The sequence below is a fragment of the Centruroides vittatus genome, unplaced genomic scaffold, assembly GCF_030686945.1.
Source record: "Centruroides vittatus isolate TY-2023 unplaced genomic scaffold, ASM3068694v2 contig_397, whole genome shotgun sequence".
Classification (NCBI taxonomy): Eukaryota; Metazoa; Arthropoda; class Arachnida; order Scorpiones; family Buthidae; genus Centruroides; species Centruroides vittatus.
This window is the reverse complement of record NW_027122212.1, coordinates 1,570,740-1,590,328: the sequence shown is the minus strand read 5'-3', so window position 1 is coordinate 1,590,328 and position 19,589 is coordinate 1,570,740. Positions and strand designations below refer to the sequence as shown.

The window sequence follows — 19,589 nt, the reverse complement described above, 5'->3', positions numbered from 1 at the left end:
TTTCCATTACTGCTTTATGTAAATAATTTTTTGGGGAAAATGGTTTGATTTATTCATTTGAAATTAAAGTGATTAACACTTAATAACCCAATGAATGAAAAGTGTATTTTTGTTTTGAACGTTACATTTTTATATTTTTCTTGCAAAATGAGCTCAAACTAAACAATTTTCTTACATCATGTTCAAATACTTTTTGCCAGGGGTTTTAGAATGAATATTGCGAGAGAATGAAGAAAAGTGGAAAAATTAACATTAACTGTGTGGATTTTTATTTGGGACTGGAAAAAAACCATTAGATGTGGGAAAATGATTGATATGGGAACAATAGATTGAAGTTTCACATTAATTGCAGTTAAATCATGCTTCTATGTTTATAAATAATACATGTAGAAATTTTTCATGTGGATTAATTTGCTTAAGTTGAGTTCATAGAAACTATTATAATTTGTTAATTTTAAACTGTTTTTTGAAAATTATCTCAGACAATATAAGTAATTAAATTTCCAAAGGTATTAATTGATTTTATCAATAATGTAATTTAAAAATCTCGAAAGTCTGTAATGACAATTTTAAAATGACAGTATGCAATTTACAGCAAAATTCATTGTCTCATAATTATTTTTAGATTTTTAGTGCATTAGAAAATTAACATTTAAATATTTAATAGAAATAAACTGTAATAAATTTTTATTACATTTTATTCATTATTATTTATAATAGCAATGCATTTTTAATATTACTAACAGGATAGGATACATTTAGAGCTTCTTGTCCTTTTATTCAATTGTTGTACTTCTTTAATTTGTCAACTTGACAAATATTGGATTTATCATTCAGGAAATGGTTTTAGAAGAGTAAAATTAATCTTAATTAAAAATTTAATTAATTAATCATTAATTAATAAATTTTGTGGATGCATTTTGGGTCTGAATCCCTCTTTAGCAGTTGACAATTCTTAAAAAGTGGTTCTTTGAGGAGACAGCGATTTTATTTATCAATAATTTCATTTAGAAACTATTCAGACTCAAAATGCATCCAAAAAAAAAGAGACAGTTCAAAGTGATTAATTTTACTCTTCTAAAACTGTTTCCTATATGATAAGTCCAATATTTATCAAGTTGACAAATTTAAGAAGTACAACAATTGAATAAAAAGAAAAGCTCTGAACACATTTTATAAAACTGTATTTGATATTTTATATTTTAGTTATGATCTGTGATACATACAAATATAATATTCTACTTTATATAGACTTATATAAATAATACTGTGTTTAGGAAGTTAATCGTCCAACTCAAAGTTCTCTGACACTTCAGTTGGAAAATGCATTCATCCAGAAACTGAGGTAGATCTCATTAGTAAATCAACCTTGCATACTTCCTGCTTTGAAATAGCACTCAAGATTGTCTCATTGTCATTAAAAATTATTTAATTAACAAATTTTTTAAAACACTATATAGAAGATTTATTTGTTTGGAGTTGTAATTTTAATAAAACAATTAGTTTTTGAAATTTAAAATTTTTTAAATTTTAATTTTTAGATTTTCAGTGCATTAGAAAATTAGCTTTTAAATATTAAATTTAATATATTAAATATGTATAATATAAATACATAAATAAACTGCATTCAAAAATTCAAAATTAATTCATTAAAAATATATTTAGATGATAAATGTTTTGAATTGATTCTAGATTTTAAATTTATGGAAATGAAAATTGTATCTATAAATTTTTTTAATGTATGAAAGTTGTTTATTATTTATGTGATCACTTAATTTTATCAACATCAAATAGTTTATAAAACTTTGCTAATGAGAAAAAATTTTATTTGTTGTTAGAAGTCTAGAAATTTTATTGTTTTGTTCATAAGCTTAATTTATGTGCTTGGAAAAAACAATTAAAATTGATCTGTGGATATCAGCAATTACTCACCTTGTTTCCTGTATTTTGATGAATCATCAAAAACTATTATTTGTTTGGTGAATATAAATACTAGCCTAGATGTCGGCTTTTTTTCAGCTGTAAGAAATCTTTTCATTATCTACCTTACTTGTGTGTATATATATATATATATATTTACTCACAGCTTATTGTTTAATTGGCAGATTTCTGCTCTTAATTGATTTTGATGCAGTATAATTTAGATATATAAATCTAAATTTTTTTTATTAAAGCTAATTTTAGTTTTTTAATTTTTATTGTTCTAGCATTAGTAAATAATCAAGAACTAAACATCAGTATGGTTTTTTTTTTCATTTATAATTCATTTATAAAAAATAATAATTATTTAATTATTATTTTTTTTTCATTTATAATTTTTTTTTCATTTATATTTTTTTTTCATTTATACAGTCAAACCTGTTTTTATGCGCTCTTTTTATGTGCGATTTTTATTTGTGCGATTTTTTTAATGCAAATTTTTAATTTGTGCGGTATAGTTGGCGACTAGTCTCGTGCGATTCGTCATGTCTCACGTTGACTTATTATAGCTAAATAAACTTATTATAGCATAAATGCACTTATTATAGTAATATTATTGCATGAATATGCGAAAAATGAAATAATTTACTTTTTAAGTCAACAAAACACCACCTGGACAAAAATATGTAAAACAGACGATAGACCAGACGATGCAGTCAAGTGCTGACATCTGTTGTCAATAAATTCTATTTCGTACGGTTTTGAGTTATTTTCTATGTGAGACTTTTTTTATGCGGTCCCTGTTGACCGCATAAAAAAATTATTTTTTTAATTGTGTTGCGAAAACTATTATTTACAGCCATTCGTGAAGTTTCGTGAGATTTTTTTTTAATGCGGTCCCTATCCCCCGCATAAAAACAGGTTTGACTGTAATTGTAATTTTTTCATTTATAATTTTTTTTCATTAATTCATTTAAAAATTATAATAAATTATAATTTTTCATTTATAATTTATTATAATTTCATTTATAATTATCATTTTATTAATTTTTTCATTATAATTTATAATACCTCCCAAAAAGGGGCATTAGGAGGGGTTGTTTTTGGCACGCCCAGAGCGGTCCTTAGAGCCGTGTGAAAAGGTCTTTCTATACATTTTAGAGTGGAGGGAGGTGCCCCTGCCAATAGGGGAGCCCTGAATTCGGCCATTGGACTTAAAACTGCCTTGATGAGTCGTAGTATGCTTGCCCTGCGGGTGCCAACATGAAGCAACAAGCAACGGAGAAAAATTTCAACATCGGATAGGTTAATATATTTTTTTGTATATAATTGGTTATCCGAACAACCCCAGTCCCCAATTGATTCAGATAAACGACACTCTACTGTACTATATTGTTGTGATGAAGCTGTTCTTTGCTAGCTCTGGTATTCTTCCATACAGTTATATTTGGTAGATTTTAAGTCTTAGTTTAGGTAGTATAGATTCACATACTTATGGTAATTGTATCTTATAAATGGATGTGGGGAACGCTTTGTTGAGTCTGCATTCCAGTAGGAAGTCTATCTTAACACTTGATCTTGTTAAGGTTAGCAGCATCTTTTTGTATAACTTGGTCAGGCTTGCCTTATATCAAATTTAAAGGTAGCACAACTGGAATCAAGTTTAAACATAAAATAATTATATCTTTCAGTACTTTCTAGCAGAAATATTCTTGTTGACAAATTTTTTTGGCTTTCTTTATAAACCTTCCTCAGATCTGTCAGTAATTCTCCAGTAGAATGTTTTAAAATGGAATGCTGGGAGATACCAAATATTTAAAATTGAAAAGATAGAATAACCAGGCTATATAGGATCATGTATTTTACATAAAACCTTCATTTTTGCCATAACCCATAAATAGGAATGGAAAATATTTTAAACATTATGTTCAGAGCATTTTCTTAAATCCCTAGTGGTTTTGAAATGTTTTAAAATTGAAATTGTAACTTCTGGTTTAAAAGTAATAATGTAATTATAGTGATAGTGATAAGCTTTTTATTTTTCAGAGGCAGTATGTCAAGAGAAAATACAGGAATGCGTGTTCGTACATTACCTGTCAGTGTACCTGACAGGGTAGCGCAGATATATTATCGTCATGGTGTGTTTTGTGCTAGTCATCCTTATGCAATTATGCTTTTAACTATTTTAATTTTGGCTGTATGCTGGTAAGAAAATTACTGTTCACTTAGGAAACATAAATATATCAATAAAACATTTATCTAATGTTTGGTTTTTCTTATTTTATCATGAAGTTATCCTGTTATTTATCTTCCTCTTTTGGGAAGTTCATCTCAAGAATTCTCTACTCCTGTACAGAATTTTGCATCAATGAATATCAATGGTGATGATAATTTTCCAGATCAAGGACCACGGTGGGTGAGTGGACAATCTACGCACTGTAATTATATGTAAATTATACTAATTACATATGCATTGTCAACTGTTTGTTAATGCCAATTTTTATATTTTTATTTGAACATATTTCCTGTTACATAAATAAGAAAACTATAATAATAATAATGATAAACAACTGCTATAATTCTGATTATCAAACAGTTTATTTAATCAGAAACATTTTCATTCATGTCTTTGGTTATCTTCAGCTTACTGAATAAACAGAATAAAATTATTTTAAAGGCTACTCTTTTGGCATTATAATTATTTCAATATAAAAAAATAGTTAATTGAAAGTTTGAAACATTGACAGTACATTGTTAATGTCTTTTCATACTAAATAAAACATATTAAGAATATAGTTTTGAATGTTAGCATAATTTAAAATATAACATATATTTAAAATTATTAGTTTTAAAAACAAACATAAATAAAAAAGAGTATAATGATGTAGTTAAAACCTATAGGATGTAATAAGATATGAGCAGATAGTAGGCTGTTAATTTAACAGAAAATTTATCTACATCATTATACCCTTTTTGATTTATATTTGTTTTTTAAGACTTAAAATTTTAATTATATGTTCTATTTTAGATTATGCTAACATTTCATTTAAACTGTAACTGTATTTTTAATATGTTCTATATAGCTTGAGGAAGACATTAAAGCAACATTGAAAGTACTGACTTAACTATTTTTTAATATTAAAATAATTGTAATGCCAAAAGACAGTAATACATTCCATGCCAAAAATTAAATAATTTTTGGCATGGAATGTATATATTTTTTTTATAAAACTGCTTTAAACTTGAAGTGCATAAATTTAAATTAGGAAAAATAAAATTAAAATAAACAAATAAAATCAAATAAAAGTTTAATATGACTAAAGACAAGGCTGAAAATATTTGATTAAATAAACTATTTGCTAACCTGAATTTTAGCAGTTTATTGTTATTGTTTTAATTATTTTAATGATTGATTTATATTAACTATAAATTTTCTTAATAATTATTCATTATTGTATACACAGCATTCAGAATATTTTCATATTACATTATGTTACATCAAGACAAATATAAATGCTATCAACAAATACTTAATAAACTTACATCAAAAAGGTTTTTGTTTTCATTAAAATTTGTTGTTTCACTAAAATTTGTTTTGTATTTTAAAATATGAATTTTATTTCTGGCAGTCCCTCCAGTTTCTAAAATAGTTACATTGCAATGCTGTCAAAATAAAGATGAACATCAAAGCTTTTTTATTGAATAAAATGTTTTTGGGACTTTCCATTTCATCATCAGATCAAAATCCCTGATGAAATCTGATAATGGGACAGAAAAGTCTCTAAAAACATTATCAAATAAAGAAATTTCAAAACTTTTTTATAAAGATTATAGGAGTCAAATGACTTTGTAAATGTTTATAGTATTTCTGTTTCTCCTGATGTTACATGGAATTAACATACTCTGAAACTATGTTGTTATAAAAATACTTACTTGACAAATTTTCAGAAATTTCTGTATTAAATATAATTAAATTCCTGAAACTTTTCACAGCTTCAGAGTTTTTACTTTGTATGGTTTTAATTATATAAATTTAGTAATTTGAAGACCTAGTCCTTTCCAAAAGAGAAACCACCATTTATTGCTTTTGTGTTCCAAAAATTTTTGACGATACAATCTGGCAACAGACCTTTCTTTTTAGGCTTCTGGTCACCAAACATTAAAAAGTCTTTTAAAACACACAAAAAAAATTCCAGTAAAAAATACAAACATTTTTAAAAGGTAGGAACTTCCTTTTAAAAATGTTTGATATTGGACGTCTTCTGCTTTCCCATCATACCTTCTTGGGTTTTTTCAGCTTTTATTTACAACTGAGTAAGCACTGGTAAATGTAGATTAGGAAAACTGACTCCTGGTAACGATACTTTAAAAAATTTTTTTATTTGAAAATTTTTCGTCTGATGGCAACAATTATATTTAGTAATTTGAAGACCTAGTCCTTTCCAAAAGAGGAACCACCATTTATTGCTTTTGTGTTCCAAAAATTTTCTAATTGGAACAGACCTAAGGTTCTGTCGCCAGATTGTATGTCAAAATTTTTGGAACACAAAAGCAATAAATGGTGGTTCCTCTTTTGGAAAGGACTAGGTCTTCAAATTACTAAATATAATTGTCGCCATCGGACAAAAAATTTTCAAAATATATAAATTTAATTAAACTTATATTAACTGATTTGAATTATGGATGTCTAAAATCTAGTGATGGGACGATACCAAAATTTATCCTGATTTTGATTCTGATTCTGCTAAAAACTCTTGATTCTGATTTTTTCAATACTTTCTAAGTTTATTTTAGTTTAGAAAAATTAATAATTTATATTATGAGCATGGTACATTCATCAATTAATTAATAAACATCAAGCTTAAGAATGGAAAATCAATCAATCTTTCAAAAGAAATTCAAAAATTCTCTATTTATATGTGAATATGCATGCTTTTTCTGTGTACTACAAAATAAATTTGTAATCTTATTTCAGATAAAGTTAATATTGCAAGACTACCCTCAAATTATAGCTAATTTCCTTTACTGAAAGAACTATCCCATCACATCATCTAGGGTTGCCATCTTTGGAAACTACTTTGTTGGCTGATGTGATGACTGGGGGAAGGGGAAGGTAAATGAGAAGATTCACTTCTTTTTTCATGCTTCTTGCAAATTGACATGTCTCATAAATGCTTTAATTTCATCATATTTAACACTAAATGAGGTACAGCAAATGATGCAGTTAGGTGAAAAAATATTATCATCACGAGTTAACCAAGTTTTGAATTTATTCGCTTGAGCCAGGCTTTCTCTAAATGTACAATTACATAAACTTTTTTCAAAGAAAAGATGAATTAAATGAATGCTTAGACTGACTCATCTCAAAAAACCAATTTTTAAAGCTCAAAACAGCAATAAACTTAGCATGAACAATTAGTTTTATTTAGAATCATTTGAATCACATTTGAAAATTTAATTTAATTACAGCATCTGTGAATCATAACAAAAACTTTCATATTTATGATGAGAAAGTTGTATTATTGCTGAAAAAAACACTTCTATATAGGCTGAAATTAATTTAGCTTGAACAACACCTTAAATGCTTTTTTTTAGCAAACTGTTTAAGAAGACAGTTTGAATCTTCTTATTAAACATGACAGACATATGAAAAGGAATTGAAAACATTCATTTAAATAAAAGTTGCTGAAAAAGCATTTAAGGTGTTGTTCAAGTGTTTTATCATTATAAGTAAACATACTAAATACAGTAAAATACATAAAAAATAATTTTATATAACATTTTTTCAATTAAAATATAATTTTGCATATATTTTAAATTGTTTTGCCAATACTTAAATATTTTTGTCTATTGCTGGCCTCAATTTGAAATTGTGGGTCAAGCCAATCCAATACAGGCCTCGTGGCAACTCTAATGTCCATTTCACACTATGATTGGTTAAGAAAAACTTTATCTAAAATTTCTACCTGCAGCAACAGTACATCTGATGTTTTTTGTAATGTGGAAAAGCTTTTAAGTTTCAGTAACAATTACTGAAAACCATTTGTATTAATCTGTTTTCTTAAATATATAATACTTTTTGTAATGCATCAGTTTTTCAGACAGCGTATATTTCCTATTTGGTCTTAATATTTTAAGCATTATAATTTGAGTCTTACAAGAAACATTCTGATTTATCGAATTACTTGTTGTCTAATGGGATTAATTTATTTAGAAATATTAATAAATAATTTTATGCTTGTATTTATAAGAAACTTGAAATGAATACATTATTTAAACTAGTGTAACTAAATTACTTAAAGTATAAAACTGAATCTGTAACTCAAACAATAGGAAATGGCTGTACCATTTTATTATGTTAAAATTCCAAATTAGTTTATTTTATTTATTTATTATTCATTTAGAAAATTTTTAATAAATATTAAGCCTCATTTCACAGATTTGGATATTTTTATTGTTTTGAAAACTATATCATTACAAAATGAACAAAGCATAGCTTTGTGGTGATTCTGCAACATGGCACTACATCAACCAGGTATCCATCCATTACTGTATCCTGGTACAGGATGTGGCTTTTTTCTCCTTGTCTTGGTGTGTTTGGTACTCCTGCAGCCACTTTAGTGAGTGTTTGCACACTGGCTGTCCTACTCTCTTCTCTATTTTTAGACTAATTAATTTACTCTTACCCATTCTGGGCACTTCTTCTTTCATCTGAGCCTCATGGCTAGTACTACTTCATGAATTGTTTGTTCTATTTTTTCTCACTTCTTTTTTTCAACTGTTAGTCCTGCTTAATGGATTTATTTTGTTTCTCTTTAAATTAGTTTTTCTTTTTCCTTTTTTTTAGGTTGTATTCTCTCTCTCTCTCTCTTTCTGCTTCTTTGTAGATAGACTCCTTCTTGCTGTCTTCTACTGTCTCTTCCTCTTAAGTATGCGAGGTGCCAGTGTTCTCTTTTTGCTTCTGGATATGCATCAGTTGTGGAGGTCAAGCACTGTAAGTTCATGTTCTGCAATCCTTCTCGCTGGTGCAGTATGCCAGGTGGGTCTCCTTGACTGCTGCAACCGATTTTTTGTTTTTTCTTTGAGTAGTGGCTATGTACCCCATTATTAGGTGAGGTTACCTGGGATGATTGGCAGCAGCAGTTCCACTCTTGGGTTTCTGTCTGCAGTTGGCAATGGGTGTTTTCATCTTCCCATGGCCTTAAACCACCTGTGGGCACCCAAAAGGGTGTGGCGTTAGGGGCTGCTGCACCTAACCTTGCAACTTTTCTATGTCCTTCTGCATGTTATCCTACCCTTCTTTCTTCTTAAGCTAGTATTGCCAAGGCTCTCTTTGTTCTCCTAGCCTTTGGCCAGCACCTCTGTAGGAAACATGTAGCTTGTACAAAATAGCCCACTTGCATTACATCTGCAGGTGATTGTACTGTACATAGTAAAATAATAGCAAATATGATAAATAGGTTAATCCTGGCACCTATTTTATAATTCAAATTTTAAATTTTAAGTCTAAATTTTAAAGTATAAATTGTCTTAGCTTTAAATATTAGCTATAAGTTTACTTTGTGTATCTGGTGGCTGACTCCAGTATTTCCCCCATAGCTATTGCTTCAGCACTTGACTCCTTTTACTTAATTGCTCCTCTTTTTCTTTATTTACCAGTGTAGATAGTGGTGACTGTACTGGTAGTTGGCATTTTTGGCCTGGCCAATGGACTGGCTATGTGGAGTTTTTTGTGTTTCTCTGTATGTTTTTATCTGAATAGGGGCCAGCTTTTCTAAAAAGACCTCCCAGAAAGCAAAATCTAACCACAAACTATAAAATTGTTGCCAGCTTCTCTTTCAAAATTCTATTATTCCAATTTGCTGGAGTAGGTTGTCAGTGGTTTCTCACTATTGCAGTTATATTTCTGTGGCTCCGGACTAACCAAACGAGTTTCATCATGGATTTGGTTAGAATAGGTTTTAACACTTGCCATTCACTTCATTTTATTTAGCTGAACTTTAAAAACAATTTTTACTCCAAGTACACAGCACACAAATGAACTACACATAGTTAACACAAAATATTAAGCAATTACAACATGTTACTACAATTTCCACATTGCTGACCAGCGATAACTCCAAGCACACCATAAACATTAATATTATACATAGCTAACAAAAAGCACTTTGCTACAATGCCCTCTATTATGGCATGTGCTTGCAACTCCAATTGGGAGTTGTCAATACACACACAAACATATATCCTAAACTTCTTAGTGCTCTCAGAACAGAAAGAGGCCTAAGTGCCCCCAGAACTGTATCCAGAAGAAAAAAATGAACAAAGCTTCTAAGAAAAGAAATAAATAGCTACTTATCAATTAGCCTTTAATTCCTTTTTATATATAATACAATATACTTTTTACAAATACATAGTATATAATTTTATTGAAGGGTTATCACCTTTCATTATCATCCTTCAATATGCATTTGTAGAAAGTATATTATATTAAATAGCCACTCTTCAACCTTACTGTTTTTAAACTTTACAAGCTTTCAAGTGGTTTTTTTTATTTATAAATTTCAATAAAGCAGATTTGTAAGAATAATTTGAGGTTGATCATTCAATCAATTTTATTTTTGAATATATGTAGCAACATATTATTGAATCAATGAAAAGAAAAATTTAAAAAGTCAAATACATTACATTGTGAAACATTTGTTATTTAAATGATAATATATTAAATTATTTACTTTAAAAATTACTATATCAGAAGAAGAATTATTTTATAATTAAATATAAGTAGAGTATTCAATTAAAATATAATGCAAATTAAGTTAAAGTATAATGAATATATTTTCATGATTTATTAATTAAATAGTGTGAATAAAAAAATTAAAAATAAAGGAAAGCAATAATTTTTTTATAAGATAACTTATACTTAAAATAATTATTAATTAATATGTAACTCTTAAAACAAATAATACAGTAAACATTGTATTGATTTATATTGAATAATTTGAATTTAAATTTTAAATGTATTATTTCATCCTAATGAGAAGGAAAGCAACTTATATTGTTGTGACATATCATATATATATATATATATACTTTATAGACACCCTGTATATATATATGTATATACAGGGTGTCTATAAAGTCTCTTTACAACTTAAAAAATTTATTGCAAAGGCAATTGATAAGATATCTTAATCAGACTTGTTCTATTGTACTCAGTGGTTTTCAAAGTTTTTAATCACATTGCATTATGTGCAATCAAATTTTTGGTCCATTTTTCTTCCACAAGAGATCAATTAACACAGATGTCTACCTTGACCTTTTGACTGAATATGTGACCCCACAAGTGCAGGACATTCAACCGACCATCATGTTCCAGAAGGATGGTGCCCCACCACATTGGCAACTGCATGTTTGTGACTTCCTTAATCAAACATTTCAAGACTGTTGGATTGGAAGGGATGGACCAATTCCATGGCCACCACATTCACCAGATATTACACCTCTGGATTTCTTTCTATGGGAATATGTTAGATATCGTGTATTGAACAAAGGAACAGGACATTACTGAACTAAAGCAAAAGATAACAGATGCAATAATAACCATTGATGAGGCTATGCTACAGCGAACATGGCAAGAAGTCGAATGCTGTCTTGGTGTGCTTCATGTGATTAATAGTGCCCACATAGAGGTGTATTAAATGAGGTAGAAAAACTTTGAAAACCATCGAGTACAATAAAACAAGTCTGATTAATTGTAAAGAGAAATTTAAAAACCAATGGAGTCAGAACTTTCCAAATCTTGCGTATTGTACTTTAAAAAAGTGCACAAAAATTTTGAGAATTTTCTTCCTATTCTGACTTTTAAGAGGACTAAAAATTAAAACAACTCTAAAACATTTATTAAAAAATGAAGTAGAATTCTCTCAAAAAGGTCAAAAAACCAAAACAAGTATATAGAGAAAAAAAGGTTTTTAATTACTTAATGTTTCCCTAGATATCTTATCAATCACCTTTGCAATAAATTTTTCAAGTTGTAAAGAGACTTTACGGACACCCTGTATATATATATATGTATATATATATATATATACTATATACCTGTAAGTTGCATGATGATTTCAAGGTATCTATAGTGAATGTTTAGAAAGTATTAAGTTCTTATAAATTATAAAAGAATATTTGATAGATTTCAAAACCTTATGTATAAAGTATAGCGTGAAAGCAGGGTCCTAAAGCTGTTGTGGCAAGTCTTTATTAAAAGCCACTAATTTTGGACCTCAGATAGAAAAATGATCATCAACTAAACAACAGAATATTTTCCATTAAATGAAATAAGCTACTTGTTTTTGTTATAATGGAATTATTATTATTTTTTCACTTATATAAGTTTATTGCTTTTTTTTCTGATTGGGCTGCAATTTGAAAAATAAAATCCATCTAATAAACAAAGTGTTAATTATAAATACACAGCACTAATTTTATAATGCTTTGCAGTTATTTTGGAATGCAACACAAACATTTTCAGTCCACCCTTCAGGTGGAGGACTGAAAATGTTTGTTTTACATTCAGATGGAGTTCTAGAAAAAACTTTTCTGGTGTGATTAGTGTTCCATTCAATTTTCGATATGTTCTAATTTTGAATGCTTCTATTTTTGAATTTCCTTTTTAAAATTTTAAATTCCTAACAATGTGTGCCTGCATTGGCTGTTATAATGCCAAGTCATACATAGTCTGCCACGTCTTCAAGAGTTGCTTTTCGTCCTTAAAATTGATTGAAAGGACCTGGAATTCCACTTTAAAAATCTCTAATGCCTCCGAAATAACTGCAAAGCATTATAAGGGTAGTGCAGTGTATTTACTGTCATTCATCTGTCCTTCCTTAATCTCAAAAATGGAGTTAGATGAAAGACGACACCAGGTATGAAAGCCTTAGGGACAGGAGGCCCTGCTTAACTATATATTAACTTCTGATGCAAATTAAAAGTCATGTTATTTCAATTCAAAAATTTTTCTCTGAAAAGTTTTAGATAGATGACTGGCATGACTCTATCATTAAAGGAAAAGTATGATGTACCAGGGCAAGTCACTACTTATTTGAGGTGGAGAGCATATATTTTAAATGAAATAAAAGAAAAATATGATTAAAAATTGCAATCCAACATTGTGACAATGTTACAATAAATAATTGCTTGTTTTAGATTAAAAAGTTAAACAAAATAAAATTTGTAAGCATTTTTTGTTATTTTTATTTTTTTTTTATTATTGAAATTAAGTATTTGACTCACTTTCACTTTAAGTATTTATTATTCAATTAAGTATTTTTTTTATATTAGTTTTATATTTAATATTGAATATTACTATATTATTCTATTGATAGTCTAAATCATACGTACTACGTTTTTTATTTCAATTATTAATTAAATTTTAGAAATAAACTTTCTTGAAAAAGTTATAAATTATGTACAGTGGAACCTCGCTTAATGAGCATAATTCTTTCCAGAATCTTACTCGTAATGTGAAACACTCGTTAAATGAAACAATTTTTCCCATATAAATTAATATAAAATACGATAATGTGTTCACACCAAACAAATACTAAAATGTTTTATGTATAACATTTATTTAAAGAAAATTATACAATATACATTGTTAAGGAGCGTGAATCATCATCTTTTCTTCTAGTGTGGAATGAACCAACCTGAAATGTGAATTCGATTTGCAGAAAACCAAAAAAAAAAAATTAGATAATTTGTCCAATAAACACACCAAACAATATGCCAAATTCTTGAGTTATGTAAAGGCTATAATTAAATATTAGAAATTAGTTAATTTGACTAGAGGTAGGCAGTTATGCTGCCATCTTGTATTAAATTTAATAATTATAAATAATAAATTTTTAATTCAGACATTTCTGGAATAAGCTGGAATTGGTCATTAAATTCAATATGTAGAAATTTTTACAGCATTTTAATTAGTGTTGCATCTCAAAAATGTTACAGTAACCAAACTTTTACAATATAATAATAAAATATTAAAGAATAAGTAAAAGTTATTTAATATTGATTAATAATCAAGAATTTTGAAATTTATTTTTCTCTTTCAATATATGAATGATTTAGAAATAAATATAATGTTCAAAACATTCATTGAAACTTTTGAATATTCTAGTTTCAAGGACCACCTGTAGGTTTTGTACAGCAAATTGTTATAAAAAGTATTGTGACACCTTGGAAACCAGGGCTTATATTAACTGATGCATTCAGAGGACCATTAGCGGAAGGTTTTCATGTTCTAGAGATGATTAGAAATCATCAAACTGATAATGGGTAATTGACTTATGAATATGATAAATTATTTAACATAAGTCATTAATGTAATATTTTTAACCTAATTCATTAAATTGGAAATAATTGTTTTAGAATATTATATTTTTTTGTATTATTATATGATGCATGTTGATTAATAGATGTACTCACTTAAAATAATTCAATACTTTTACATTAGAAAGCAAACATCACTTTCTGATATTTGTTTACAAGTGTCAGAACCAGTTGACAAAAGTTTCCAAGGATTACCACAATACAGTTGTCTGATTGTTTCTCCTGCACATATATGGATGCAAGATATCAATAGGTAAATGTTAAAATAGATTTATTATTAATTTATTAAGATATCAAGGTATAAAATTTTAGGAGAAACCAATTTAATTAGATTTACTATTTTGTGCTTACATTATGTAAAATTTAGGATTTTAATAGGATATTAAATTTTAAAATAATGTTTCACATGATATGAAATATTTCATTTATGTTCAAGTTAAAACAATTTTGAGTGGCTTATCATAACTTCAATCCATTAAAACAAATGAAATTACTATTTGAATGGATTTCTACTCAAAACTAGTTAAATTTACAAGGCAAGTAGCTAAATAACCTAAAACTAGCAATAACAACACTTACTTTAGAACAGCAAACATTTTATTTTGTCTTGAATGGACATTGTCAGGCTAATGTTTGAAAATAGAACTGCTCATTTTGGAATCAACAGATTTGAATATGTAGCTGCTTTCTGATTGGTGGAGATAGTTCTAGCATAAAAGTAATGGCAATATTAAGGTTTAAGTGGATGGAAGCATATCAAAAAATATTTTTTCTCAATGACTGGAATTAAATATTAAGCACAATCAACCTAAATCTTTAAATTCCAGCAACAAAAATTTTAATGTCAAATTGAGAATGTTTTCTATCTTAACCAAGAGCTACATCAGGTTACCAACAATATTTCAAATTGGAATGTGCAGAACACAACTTTTCAAAAATAGTTTCTTAAATAATTGGAACAAAAATATAATGTAAAACAACCAAATAAATTATAAATGTAAATAATCAGTGGTAATTTTAAAAAGTATAAAATTATAACAGATATAAAATTAAGACATAAAATATTACAAAATAATAATAATTAGTTTGTCAATAATTTCCAGTTTTTCATAAAAGTATTGCCATGCATATGAGATGCTTTTTCCACCTTTAAAGTTAATACAATTGCCAGTCAGGTCAGCCTTGTATATTTCTAAGGCTTCTAGAGCCCTAATGTGGTCAGTTTGAAATGATTGCTTAATTAATGTGGCCTTCTGGAGATTGGCTTGCACATCTGTCTCAGTGGCATAAATGGACAGGGCAGTGGTATGCCTTTTATTCAAAGTATCATAATGATGTTCTTGCAACCTTTTGTGTATGGAGCACTTAGTGGACCTACTATATACCATCTCTTTGGACTCTGTTGTCTCTCACACGAATAGTATACATCCCTGGGGCCCTATGTTTGTTAGCCTTGTCCTTTCTATTGCATAGTAATTTTATATACCATGGGAACTCTCTTTTATGCCAACTTGGAACCTGTATTGTCAGCAATTTCTTTGTATAAGGTATGTAAATATTGGTCATACTCTATCACTCTGCACCTGGGGTTAGGGTTGCATGTTTGATCACTGTTAGAATCACCTTGGTTGTAGGAGTTGTTGTGTAAAGAGTATTGGTTGGAGTTGGCACAAGTTAAATTATGTATCAGGTCCCATCTATACCCATTCCTTAAACTATGCCATTTATGGCACTGAGACTGACATGCAAGCTAATCTCCAGAAGGTCACATTAATTATTCAATCATTTCAAACTGACCATATCAGGGCTCTAGAAGCCTTGGAAATATACAAGGCTGACCTGACTAATAATTGTATTAACTTCAAAGATTGAAAAAGTGTCTCATATGTATGGCAATGCTTTTATAAAAAAAACTAGGAATTACCAGCATAAAGTAATTATTATTATTATTTTGTAATATTTTATGTCATATTTTTGTTATAATTTTATACTTTTTAAAATTACCACCAATAATTTACATTTGTAATTTTTTTGTTGTTTTACATAGTTATGTTTTTGTTCCAATTATTTAAAAAGTATTTTTAGTAAATAATAGCTGTGTATTTTAAAATCCGTTGTCTTAGCAACAGATTTAAAATTATTCTCTGTAACTGGTTTATGGATTTCAGTTTAAAATGTTGAAGATATCTGAATATGAATGTAATTTAAAGCTTTGTCCATAACAATTACACACTTGAAAAACCTAACTATATTTTGTCTAGATTTCCCTTTTTAACTTCTTAATTTCTTACCTAAACTTATATATATTAAAAGATGACATTTTATTCTAAAATTCATATTTTTTCATAGATTTATGAAGAAATTGTTAAAAGCTATGGTCTTCATTTTATTAATGAAACTGTCTTGTTTTAATATTTAAAATTTTATATTACAGATTTCAACAGGATTCTGACATTATCAAAACAATATTTAAATCAAGTGGTGATATTTCTGATTCTTCTAATTTAAGAGGTAATTTTTTGACAGTCATAAAAAATAAAGCAACAAAATTTTTATGTTTTAATGAAAAATTTTTGTTCTGAATGTCTTATCTGTTTTCTTAGTATTTTAGTATTATATGTATTTTTTCCTAACGTTAAAAAAATTTTGATAAAACTTAATTTGGGCTTGGTTTACTAAATAATTATCTGTTAATAATCAAATTTCAGATACTATATATATTGTAATTTGAACTGAAGATAGGTGATTAAAGTGTCATTTAGTATTAAATTTAATTAATTTAGAATGTTTTGGAAGAAAAGATCAGTTTAGCATTTGACTCAAAACCTCAACTTCTGCTTACCATGCAGAAGCATTACACTACCCAGATCTCCTTTGGGTAACTTAGTTGACTGAGTGTCATGGAAGGCTTTGAGCAAGTAATGGCAAGTGCTACTATGTTTACATCTTCTAAATTAATTGCTTTGGGAGTGAAGATTGAACAATGGTATGGGTAGATTAATTGGTTATGCATCTTCCTGTTAAGCAGAAGTTTCAAGTTTGAGTCCCACTAAACACAGCTTAAACAACCTTTGTAGATCGAGAACAAAACTTTAATTTAAAATTGAGAAAAGTATACTGACTAACATTTCTAATCACTTCTGATCTTCATCATAATTGATCTAAGCATTCTATTTATAGAATGTAATTGACCTGATGAAAATTAGAATTGATCAAAAACATTAATTAGTACATGTTTTCAATTTTAAATTAAAGTTTTGTTCTGGATCTACAAAGATTGTTTAAGCTATGTTTAATGTACTAATATCCAGTGAGTAGCTGCTGTTAAATTTGAGTCCCACTCTTGATCAGTCTTACCTTCCAGAATATTCTAAATTAATTAATTTAATTCTAGTTATTAAATTTAATGCAATGGCAACTGAATCACCTATCTTTAGTCAAAATTACATATTATCTATATACAATAGTTCTGCATATTTCAAATTAATTTTTCCCATTATCAATAATGAAAGGTGATTAATCCTTTTCCAGATCCTAAACAATACCCATTTTAATAAACTTAAACTACAAATAAATATAATTTAAGGTAAAAGTAACATAATTAAATTCCTGAAATAATAAAATAAAGATGAAAACAATAAATAAAATATGTAAATATTCTATAATAAAATGAAAATTGCATTTACTGTATCTTAGTGAGGAGTGGCAATGTTCTGTTTTTTGTCTCTATGTAGTTGCTTGGTTTTCTCTCAAATAATCCTCTTGGACAGGATATTATCAGCCAATTGCATCTCATTTAGCCACCCTTTTGATTTCAATAATATCTGAGCTCCTATAGATCAATGTTGTCACACTTTTAGCCACTTTTGCTGCTTTTATTGCTTTCTTGTTCTTCAGAATGGTGCATCCTGTCAACTTTGGAATTTTAAATGTGTACTGTTTTCATGTTTCGTGATGAGTTTCTTTTTCAATTGTAATACTACAACTTTCTTCTTAGACTTCATTGCTTTCACACACTTCTTTGTTGCCATGGCTAATAGGTAAGGGGTTATATATATATGTATGTATATAATTGAACACACTAAAAATAAAGCAGAAAATACACTAAAAGTATACAGGCATAACACAGGAGATGCTTTCATAGTGAAAACAACAAATGACTTGGGCACATAACAGATAGCTTTTATGCAGTGCTTAATTTGAACATAGAAGCATCATTCAAACTGCAAATTGAATTTCTGTCAAACTTGGGAATGTATGAAGTTAGTCAAAGTACAAGGTATCCACTGTGTTTAATTAGCCAGTTAATGCCAGATTCAATATAGGACTATAATCATACTGGTTTTTGTTGTAATAGAAATCAAATCTATTTTTACTGGCAATAAGAATTTAATGGATAAGTACTTTCAATTCTCATAATATTTTAGAAATTTTTTGTCATACATTTGATTTCTATGTAACCCAAAGATGATCATATATATTTGTGTTCATCAAAATTTTTAATGATGGGGAAATGGTTTGACTCCTATTATACTGTATATGAAACTTTATGCAAAAATTTATGACTATTTTAATTTATAATGTCAGTTAATTATACCATATTTGCTTGTCTTTAACATCCAGGAGACTGGATGTTAAAGACAGCCATGTCTCTTGGCTCATGTTAAATGAAGGGACTGTTATATTTGAACATTGAAAGACAATTTACCACGAAACTTTGTGTATTAAAGAATATATATCTCCCATATTTTCTATATTACTATAGCTTTTCAACAACAGCATACTGATATATTATATGTCACAAACATTACATGAGAATAAACATACTAGTACTTAATTTCAATCTAATTTAATACTCTCATTTGAATTACTGAATATTCTGTCTGACTTGTAGGTGTTTGGTCTCAGAGACATCACATTCCATACAATTGTATTGCTTACTTCAGAGACATTTTTTACAATTGGGATCATTTTTTTTTTATATATAAAATAAACTTTTTGGTGCATATATAATTTTGAATGGCAGGCTTTCTACATAGTTATTTTTCAAACACCATTCTGCTCAAAAGACATTCAGATAGTGGATTCTGAAACAATATGATTGTTAATTTCTTTCCAAGCCCCAACAGCCCACTATACAATCTGTTGACATATAAAGATTTTTGTTTAATATAATGTGAATATTCATATTCACTATTACAAATTACATTTTACTCACAAGTGATCTTTCATGGCTGATTGCAGGGATGGAGTTTATGTTAAATGATGTTGGTTAACTGAACCACAGT

The 19,589-nt window shown here is 27.9% G+C and overlaps 1 protein-coding gene across 1 annotated transcript in view; it reads left to right on the top strand.

Moving 5' to 3' along the window:
* Positions 1–19,589, top strand: part of SCAP (SREBP cleavage activating protein) — a 71,942-nt gene that overhangs the window by 14,585 nt on the left and 37,768 nt on the right. The window contains 5 exon segments of the mRNA XM_067271412.1: positions 3,967–4,125; positions 4,213–4,336; positions 14,090–14,247; positions 14,426–14,554; positions 16,736–16,812. Of these exon segments, the coding sequence (XP_067127513.1) occupies positions 3,974–4,125; positions 4,213–4,336; positions 14,090–14,247; positions 14,426–14,554; positions 16,736–16,812 (640 nt within the window). The 5' untranslated portion in view covers positions 3,967–3,973.